We start from the raw sequence: 10,330 nt of genomic DNA, 5'->3' as shown, positions 1-10,330 counted from the left end.
ATCCTTTATCATCTGCAACTGAAAATAGTTGTGGATGATTACTATACCTTTCTAATGTGGCTTTTTGTCCCTGGCTCTCTTTCCCTCCTGCTCTGTTCCTGTGCTACTGCGAGTGTAACTACCGTCCCTCCCCCCTCTTCCCAGCGCAAAGCACAAGGCTCACGTGCGGAGTGACGCGGAAAAAAAGTGTGAGAGAGAAGGTGATAGAAAGAAAAAACAAAGGTCTCGTAGTAGGTCTCGACCTCCCGTTAGCTTTGAGATGGTGGGTGTCAGATCTCCGAAAACGTCGCAGCACTTTTGCAAATATGTGATGTCTTGTAAACCGAGCAGGTATCTGACGTTTACACAACTACATTCACGCCTCAAAATATCTTAAAAGTTTATTTTGTGACCCAAAAAGAGTAATATTACAACTAAGTAGCTGCCGCCATTGTTGGAATTCAACTTTTGCGAGATCTCGCGAAAGTTTTGCGAGATCTCGCAAAAATTCATTGTAATTTTTTTTCTCCCATGTCCCTTGCGGGGCTCCGTATTTAAGAAATACTAATGGAGCTAAACTTCTTCTCTAATATAAAACGAAGCTTGATTGCCTGCTCAACATATCACATTGTGTTTATTGCTGCATTGGGTGATTTTGCTGAAAAGCAAAGCAATATTAATTTTGCTGATGAATGTTTTAGTTACAGTGCACTGTAAACCCGAATCAGTTCACTGAACTTAAAACATTTGTGGAAACTGATTACCTCAAAAGTTTTAAGTACACAAACTCATCTCTTCTAAGTATGGGGGTACTCAAAATTTGTATTTATTGTTAACTTAAAAATTTTAAATTATATTTTTATTTTATTAATTGAGCTTTACTTAAAAACTATATACTTTAATTTTAATATTTTTGTGTTTTTTGTAGTTTACTATTTTGATCCAACACAATGCAATTATATTACAACCTAAACGCAAATTATATGATTATTAATTAAAAGATATTTATTTTTAAATGTTTGAGTTTAGACTAGTAAAAAAATTTTGAGAAATTCATTTACTTTACATTTTGTTTATTTAACATTTTGTGAGCATTATAAATTCAGTGTAGAACATCTTTTTGTAAAATCACAAAGGACAACATCAGTCCTAATAGCATCTTTCTCAAAATACACAAAAATTCAAAATAAAAATTCAAATACTAATCACTTTTGTTTGAAAAAGAAATGAAAAACAATTTTTAAAAATGGATACAAATAAAGATGATCATCTTCCAAATAACAAGAACAGGCAGGCAAGTATAGGAAAATTAGGTAAACTGATGGAGTTAAATCCACCCAAAGCCTGTAGTAAACTTAAAGTGCTTTAAATAAAGTGCTTCAAACAAAGTGCTCAGTAACAGAGTGCATGTCCTAACAAACATTGCCTTATATTCCTTCCAAAATTACTCTTTCAGCAACAAATCATTTTTAAGAGCATGTAGGCAGGGTTTCAGGGGTTTGCCGTCATCAAGCCCCATGAAGATTTTTTGGACAAAGGTAAATGTGTGAACCAGCTTTCTGGGGTAGTCTAAATGCAGAGCATAGATCAAGCCAAACAATAAGGCAAATGCATCTGCAAATCTGGGAATATCACGCATCACCAAGTCGCCTTCCACCACAACGGCCATGCTTGAGGAAGTAAAATGGACAGAACTGGTCTGGGAAGTGCCGTCGGTAACCACTGTGAGAAGGGCAACTGGAGTGTCAATGAGGGTCGACTCATCCAATGTGTTCGCCTGGAATAGACACAGTATCAATAAGTAAGGTTGGTTTGAGAGAATGTGACAAGCAAGACCTGTAATCTAGCAAAAAATTCAGCAGTGTAGTGGGTTACTTTGTAACGGGTTAGGGTACTCTACTTTTTTGAAAAATGTACATTAACGCGTTAGCTTCTGTCATTACATAATTAGTATGTTTGTTATTTTTCAAAAAAAAAAAAAAAAAGTAATTTTTTATTTTATGACTTTATCTCAAAAAGAAACTAAATCTTGACTTCAGCCTTGTTTTTGGGGCCACCTGCAGCGTAGCCGAAGTGCTGTGATACGCCTGTGCCCTGCTCCTGACTCTGTGTGTGTGTGAGGGTTTTCTAAAGAGAGGGTATTTTGCTTGTACAATTTGGTAGCTGCTAGGGTATTAAATTGTATTTTAAAAAAAAAAACATGGTGTTTTATCTCACTGGCAGAATTTAAGTGATGCAAAAATACACTTACATTACATGTCTTAAAGAATTCTGGGTCCTCCTCCCGCAGGTATACAGGAAGGGCACGAAGCACTGCAGTGCGTTTCACGTTGACATCAGGCGCCTCCTAAAAAGGGAAAAGAAAAGTTCATTGAACACAAAGTTTTCAGGTGTCATTCTTTGGGGAGAATACATGTTTATGAAACTGCATGGCATGTGACTCTACATAATTTTGGAGACATTTCTTTTAAGACAACCTTTCTGTCTCTTATGACAAAGAGTCTGTATCTTACTCATTTGACAAAAATCCTACACAGTATTTTAAAATAATAACAGATCAGAGCTGTAATCTGTATAGAACACAGATGTTGAAAGCAAGGAAAAAATTGAGTTTTTATCAGTGAAACGTTTAATTTGTGTTAATTTTATCATTATCAATATTCACCTGAAGATCATAATGATTCAGGATGGTTCGCAGAGCCTCCGATATCTTGCCAGTCCGTGCAGCCTTCTGTCTGTATAGAGCCATGAGTCGTGGTGTGTGTCTGTCAAGTTCAGCATAGAACTGGTTCCGCAGGTTGATGTTTGTGACTCGGTGGAACTCCGCACAAATCTAAAATAAAACAGGAACAAAAACATCAACATGAAGCCAAATTACTGACCAAATTTACATCTTATCATTAAAGAGGAATTGCCCAACTTCTGTCTAACCTTGTTTTATAGATGTCCTATTAAGTTTTTTTTTTTTTTTTTTTTTTTTTTAAAATTGGACCCGAACCACAAGCACAAGTGTATAACAAAGCTGAAATATATTTTTGTTTGTTATCTATTATTTATTTATTTGTTATTTATTTATTATCTGAATCTGAAGAGATCTGCTGAACTTGCATTGTTTCATGTTAAACTGAAGAAGAAAAAAAAATATCAAAGCACAGATACCTGAGAGTCAAATAGCAGAGCAGGCCAGTTCTCTAAGAAGTTCTTTACCATTGGGTTGTCTTGAACAATTTCATGGCGACGAAGTGGAAAGGTAGTCTGCATCAGTTTTTCAATGATTATTTTGTTGGGCTCAGTCTTCTCAACCTCATTTTTTATCTGGACTCTCATATCCTCCAAACTGACCTGATCTTCTCCTCTTGGAAAGTTTGGGAAGTAGTTCACCTCAGCTCTACTGGCTCTTTTTATGTTTGAGTGGGGGTGCTCTCCTTCAGGGTTGTTAACACTCCTCTTGCCAGCGTTGACAGACACCTCCACACATCCAGATCTGGCTAGCTTGGTGCGATAATTTCCCATCTTGAATTTTAAACTGGTCTTCCAACCATAACTTCCATTCCTACTTCCAGGCTCTTTAAGACATGGATGAGTGGTAACAAGAGCTTCTGCTGCCAAACCGACATCTCCATCACTCGGATAGGCTTTGAAGGTGTGCATCGCTGAAGCCATGGTCTCCAAGATGTTGTGCTTTTGGGCTCGAGTCAACTTCAGATGTTTTCCAGACATCTCAAAGGCTCTATTTCCCTCCTCAAGTAGATGTTCAACTTCGTAAGAAAAGGTAGGTACTGGGAAAGTGTCAGGCCAACACTTCAGACGCTGAGCTAAAGGCACATGAGGAAGGATGTCTGTATCAGAACTTGCACAAGAACTGACATCACTTTCAGATCTCACTACTTTTAGTGTGCCCTTCTCCGGCAACTCTTGAATATCCAGTAGGCAGGTAAGTTGCCCATCAAAGTCGGGTTCTTCATATTGTAAGGTAAACTCAAAGTCCAGCCTAGGGTTGAGCTTCTCACGGAGTATGGTGATTAGTTCTTCCACCGACTCAGGCCGCTTAGTTAGAGAAACCTTCACAACAACATCTGTGGTGAGGTGAACTCTCAGCAGGAACTTTTGGGATACTGCCATCGTCCTATGAATAAAACAAGGAATGGAGATGATTTTTAAAAAAATGAATCGTCTCATAAACACTGTACATCATACCATTAACCTTATTATTAGGGGTGGGTTTTTGTAATCGATTCATCGATTAAAATTGATTCTGGCTTGGATAACGTAAAATCGATTCATTAAAATCCTGAATCGATTTTTTAATATAAATTTATTTTGCCCGAAATGCCAGAATCTCTGGTGAAATCTCACAAAATTTCAACAACCACCAAACAGCTAAGACAGTAAATGAGAGCAGGAACAGGGATTCTGCACAAAGACTTAAACACACAGCACAACCCGCGGATCAGAATCAGTTAGATGTCGCCTTTCTCACAGTCGGGGCTGAAAGCCGACAGCTCGCTGATTCTGATCTGTCGGCGGGTCCGCGCTTTGTGTTCACGCCCTTTATGAGCTGATTCTAAAGCTGTTAGTTTGATGTCTCTCCAAACAATATTGACCGAACCAGCAGCAAAAGAAGATCCAAACTACGCTTCACATTAACACCGTCATGTATTCACTCTTACTTTTACTGTTTTGCTTCGACCACGATGCACAGCTCTCTCTCTCTCCCTGTACTTCAAGAACAGTTTCCCGTCTAAAAATCTGTTTTCTGCATTATTCGCTTGCTTGTTACGCACAAGTCTACCGTTGTTTACAGCGCTGTCGGCCAGCGTTTTTTTTCTTTGTTTTATATACTTCCGAAAAGAAAACCTAATTTCTGCCGTTCAATACTGAACAAATTTAAACTTTTTAAAATTATGCAAAACGCTTAGCCGTGTCTCTAATAAAACCGCTCTAACATCAGAGGTAATGTTCATATGTTGATTAATGGTTTTCTTTCGTTTTTGATGTACTGCAGAATATTTTTATAAAATCCCAGGCCAGGAAAATCGCCTTCATGTTTTTCTGTGTTTTATCTTCAGCTACTTTGACACAAAGGCATCTGCTGTGATGCTCACACCTTTGATAAAGTCTTGCGTGTGTCAGCTTCCTTTTTATAGACACAAAAATATGTAAATGTACTGATCTGAATTATAATATTTCTGACTGTCAAAATTTCCCAGATTCAAATCGAATTGAATCGAATCGAATTAAATCGAATCGGGACCTTGTGAATCGGAATTGAATCGATTCACGAAATCAGTGACGATACCCAGCCCTAGTCCTGACACACAGGCTGGTGTTTGTACAGCTTCCACAAACACAATAATTTTGTATTTTTAAGAAAAATGAATGCAATATAATCATAGTAAACACACTAACGCTCACGAACACCACCTACTGCCAACAGCGCATAACATACTACTCCCTTCAGTTACATCACACGTCCAGATTATGAAACTTTCAGTCAAAATTTGAGTTTCTAAACATTTTTAATTTTGAAATACCCCAATCAACGTATGAAGACGGTTTTTGGGGGACATTTTATATGCATTTCAGCAACTACTGAAATCTGCCCTTTAAGGGACTTAATGAATGGTTTCTTTTAAGAATTAAAAATGATTGAGTATTTTCACATCACATGAAAATATAAATTTTTAATACAAATTTGGCCCTACAAAAAAATGGAAACTCAGTAACCAATATAATGGAGATTCTCTAAACATGAGCAAATATCACAGTAAAATTGTTGATTGGGATTTACACATTGGATGTATCCTCAGTAATTTTGTACAATTATACAAAATTATTTTATAAGAACTCAACAACTGATGAAACAACTTACTTATGTGACTAAATATGAAGTGTTATACTTACCACAAAAGTTGAACTGTGCCACCGACCCTTGGTAGATCTGCACATGATAAAAAGATGCATTATAAATAATAACACAGCTATTAATAATTATACTGGCGGGGTACATTTAAGATGTTAATGTCACAAAATAAAATAGACCGGTTGAAAGAAGTACAAGGTAATGGTAATGGGGGGAGCCATGAAAATATATCCTTTCAACATGATTCAGTGTGACAAAGCAGGGGCATGATTAAAAAGAAAAAAAAAACAGGTCTTTTAACCTACAAACGTTTTAATGGCCATGAAGAAAGGACTCTTCAATAGATCTTTCAACTCACCTGTGTTTACTGTCTCCACCTGAAATTACTTGCAGTCTTAAGTTTTTTTCTTCGGTCTTCAGCCTTGGAATAAAAAATAAAAATACTGAAAACCTTATCAGCACATTAAATATACAACACCTTGCTGTATTTCAATCTGGGTATTACTTTTAATTGTTTAAGATAGAAGTTGCCACTGCTAGCTAAGTCACTTTTGAACGATGCTAATGAGAAGAAAAAAAAACCCTGCCGAACAATGAGGCTGCTGTTGTAAAAACGCCAACTTTCTTGCGTTGGCAATGGGTCGTTAAAATATCACTAAGACACTTTCTTTATGTGCAATTCTTATTAAAACTGTGTTTTAATCGGTTAAAACTGTAAAAATGACGACATCATCGGTTTGAAAAAGAGCGCGAACAACCGCGAACAACTATTCACTACCTGGGTCTGTGCTGTTTAACACAAAAGCGCATTCGAAAACAAGTTATTGGCTGCAACATATTAATATACTTGCTTTTTTACAGAAAAAATAAACATAACGAAGGTTCCGTTTTACTTACAAGTTTCTCCAAATGTGCTCTCCAGTCGCTCGAGAAGGGCAGCCATATTGAACAGAATTTTCTGTCAACGTCGTTCAGGTTAGAGAGAAAACGTCATGACGTCATGACGTACACATGCGGCGCTCGAAAAAAAAAACATTTACTCAAAAATCATAATTAAAAAAGCAGTACTTACTCTTAACTTCTAAGCCATGTATAATTATAACTGTTTGAATCGTTAACAGAACAGAAAAGTTTTAAGTTGTTTCAACTTTGTGACGAATTTCAATTGTTGTATCCACAAACTTTATAAGTCAGGTATACTGTTGGGGTTTACAGTGTGAGATTGAGTGAAAGGTGCTGCGTTGTGCATAAAAGATTAAGAGTTAATTTCATTTATGTAACTTCACCCCATGCATATATTTGAAATTGGTATGCAGACAGACTTCATGAAGGGAGAAAGCAGACAGGAAGGCAGTGGACTGAATTATTTTTGTTGCTGTTAGTTGTTGTTTTTAATTCCCATACTCTTATTCCTGTCTACTACAGCTTTAGGGAAGCAGAGGGAAAGGATGTGGTAAGGTCTGTTGTCTTATAGCACTTTGTACACCAGAAAGTAAACAGTCAAGTAATTGGTTTCATTTGAAGTTGAACATGGGGGAATGTGGTAGCAAGTCTCTTTCTGGCTGTTAACACAACAGATGTCAGGTTGCATGTGGCTAAATATACTCTTTGGGGCCTTGTTATTTCCTCAGATATTGATTCCTCCCCATGTGCCCTGTGACTGAAGAGCTTCTTTTTATTTTCACTTTGAAGGCCTCATTGCAAGTGTTGTATCATCTGATGCAGCGGAATTGATTTAATTTGTACTTTGATCACCATTAATGACTTTTTATGTTGTTGTCAAAAAAAAAAATCAAGCTGTTATCTCGATATTTTTCTTGAATTTTATAGACTTCACATGTGGAATATCTTAACTTCTGTCTCAACTTAACTCACATGTTTCAACAATTTGAGTCATCCTAATCCCAAAGTAATCACTGTTTATGGTTGTGCAGGCAGCAACAAGAATAAGCTGGCGCCAGCTGCTTCCTGAGACACCTGTCAGATCTGTTTCTACCTCTGATCTGTATTCATTTGAAGGCCTTAATACTGGCTGAGACAGATCTCAAGGAGCTTGTGCTGCATCCTCTGTGTCTCATTACCACTGAGGATTCACATTTATCATTGTTATAAAACCACATTCATTTTTCCAACATTCCTACAGATCCTGAAACAAAAGCGGGTGTACTTTTGTTTATGGTGTGTTAATAAGAAAAGATAAATAAACCAATTAAAAAAAATATTTACCTATGAAAAAAGAGGCAACACTGTAGCAGGTTAATGGAGAGAACTTGTTTTCCCTTTCTAATTTTGAACGTACTGTAGTCTCTACATTCAGATAAAGCTACTTGGTTTCCTCGCCTTGTGCGGCATTGGATAACACCCTCTGAGGTGTGTACTTGACATGGAGGCGCTGGAGGGAGTTATTTGCCTCGAAGGAGAGCATAATTTATTCAACAACAGAAGGCCTTAGCGGTTATTATCTTGGTTATACTACAGACCTTTTACAAAACTGAAAAATAAATACAATGGCTTGCAAAAGTATTCGGCCCCCTTGAACTTTTCCACATTTTGTCACATTACAGCCACAAACATGAATCAATTTTATTGGAATTCCACGTGAAAGACCAATACAAAGTGGTGTACACGTGAGAAGTGGAATGAAAATCATACATGATTCCAAACATTTTCTACAAATAAATAACTGAAAAGTGGGGTGTGCGTAATTATTCAGGCCCCTGAGTCAATACTTTGTAGAACCACCTTTTGCTGCAATTACAGCTGGCAGTCTTTTAGGGTATGTCTCTACCAGTTTGCACATCTAGAGACTGAAATCCTTGCCCATTCTTCTTTGCAAAACAGCTCCAGCTCAGTCAGATTAGATGGACAGCGTTTGTGAACAGCAGTTTTCAGATCTTGCCACAGATTCTCGATTGGATTTAGATCTGGACTTTGACTGGGCCATTCTAACACATGGATATGTTTTGTTTTAAACCCTTCCATTGTTGCCGTGGCTTTATGTTTAGGGTCATTGTCCTGCTGGAAGGTGAACCTCCGTATGGGCAAAAGTCTGGGCCATCAGAAACTGAATTTGAATAAGTTAAATTCGAATTTGAATTGCTCGGATTGAATCTGAATTGTAACTTGAATAAATGCTTTTAAAAAATGAATATGAATTAGCCTAATTTGAAATTCAATTTATTGGTTTGAAAATGATCATCACTAAACTGAAATTGAATTTTATAGATTGAAAATGAATTCATTTGCTTTGAAACCATATTTTATCCTTTAAAAATTTAGCTCTCTCTCGAATAATTTCAGATTCACTTCTCACCATTCAGTTTCAGTTCTACAATTCAATTTCAGTTCCAAAATTCAGTTTTTTGGGACTTACATCCGGTTCCGGTTCAAGAATAATCGAGCACAGATTAATAGAACTACGTTTTACTAGCAGACCGAAAGTGCTACTGACGGGAATCTACAGCGTCTTGAGCTGAATTAAGACTTCAGAAGTCATTTGTCATGCCGAATGACCAGCGGACAAACTCTCAGGTTGGTAATAAATGTATTACATGTACAAGAACAAGTGTCATGTTAACAAATGATAGCCATACAGTAACTTTTATGCTTATTGTAGCTGTTAGCTAAAAACGCTAATTTAGCGTAGTTTGCCCTGAATTCAGCTTTGACAATCAAATATGATCGACTGTTTCTAGTAGAATTCCAAAGTTGTCATTTTGTGCCTTCTCAGAGCCCCTCTTTAGCTAACTTAATAACTTTAGCTAAAGTGAATAGTTAGTCTAATTCATTAGTGCAGCATTACTGGATCACCTCTGTTTGAAGTGATATGATATGTGACTATCACTGTGTTTAACTATCATAATAATTCTTAAGGTACTGAGTGCATGCTTAATTAGTTGTTGTTTTTTTAACATACTGCTCCATTGCTATGTTTGACAGGCTGAAGTTGTCGGGTCACCTCCTAAATCAACCATTTTTTACAGGTGTTTTGTGCCAGAAATGGACTGTCCACTGAAGACTGAAGATACTGAATCTCCACGCCTTGACATTGATCCCTCTTGTGCCTTCATCTAGACAAGAGACATTAACTTAACCACTCTCACATGCTCTGTACCTACATCACCTTCCCTGACAGTCGTAGCTTGGCTCATCTGAGGGTGAAATTATAAGAATGTGTTATTTTGCAAAGTGCTCTCTAGGGTTCCTAAATAAAATATGGCATTGAGGTCATTTCTTTTGAATTAATCCCTTCTTCTGAAATACAACAACCTCTCCTGGTTTTAATGGCACTTTGGATTTCCTTACTTTCTGTTCCACTCCCAACCCCAAATAGATGCTGACAAGCTGACACAGTAACATGGAAGAGGGAAAGAAGTTAGAAAGGCCTACTACAAATAAACCTAATGCCTAACAATGAAAAATGTAAAATAATAACAACAATAACAATAAAGATAAAAGATCAAATAACATGTTTTTAGTTTTTAGTTT

At 36.9% G+C, this 10,330-nt stretch overlaps 1 protein-coding gene across 2 annotated transcripts; it reads right to left on the bottom strand.

Moving 5' to 3' along the window:
* Positions 1-1,072: 1,072 nt before the first annotated feature.
* Positions 1,073-7,061, bottom strand: LOC146515146 (uncharacterized). 2 transcript variants are annotated; one of them, XM_085168397.1, is made up of 7 exons: positions 6,740-7,061; positions 6,201-6,263; positions 5,884-5,920; positions 3,139-4,105; positions 2,645-2,812; positions 2,231-2,326; positions 1,073-1,756 (listed from the first exon to the last, which is right to left on the bottom strand). In XM_085168397.1, the coding sequence occupies exons 4-7, from the start codon at positions 4,099-4,101 to the stop codon at positions 1,424-1,426; spliced, it is 1,560 nt and encodes a 519-aa protein (XP_085024523.1). In that variant the 5' UTR covers positions 4,102-4,105; positions 5,884-5,920; positions 6,201-6,263; positions 6,740-7,061; the 3' UTR covers positions 1,073-1,423. The 2 variants fall into 2 exon arrangements, with proteins under 2 accessions (XP_085024523.1, XP_085024522.1); XM_085168396.1 differs by having other exon boundaries at positions 1,746-2,326; positions 3,187-4,105.
* Positions 7,062-10,330: the final 3,269 nt, after the last annotated feature.

The sequence above is a fragment of the Neolamprologus multifasciatus genome, chromosome 7 (genome assembly GCF_963576455.1).
Source record: "Neolamprologus multifasciatus chromosome 7, fNeoMul1.2, whole genome shotgun sequence".
Classification (NCBI taxonomy): domain Eukaryota; kingdom Metazoa; phylum Chordata; class Actinopteri; order Cichliformes; family Cichlidae; genus Neolamprologus; species Neolamprologus multifasciatus.
Note: the sequence above shows the minus strand (reverse complement) of the source record. Positions and strands in the feature narration are given on the sequence as shown.

Bases quoted from the DNA above. Each gene is read 5' to 3' on its own strand.
- LOC146515146 (XM_085168397.1), bottom strand. From the start codon at position 4,101: ATGGCAGTATCCCAAAAGTTCCTGCTGAGAGTTCACCTCACCACAGAT. The intron at 2,327-2,644 runs GTGAATATTGAT...TTCCCTTTTTAG, and splicing joins TGAATCATTATGATCTTCAG to GAGGCGCCTGATGTCAACGT. The intron at 1,757-2,230 runs GTAAGTGTATTT...TGTCTATTCCAG, and splicing joins AATTCTTTAAGACATGTAAT to GCGAACACATTGGATGAGTC.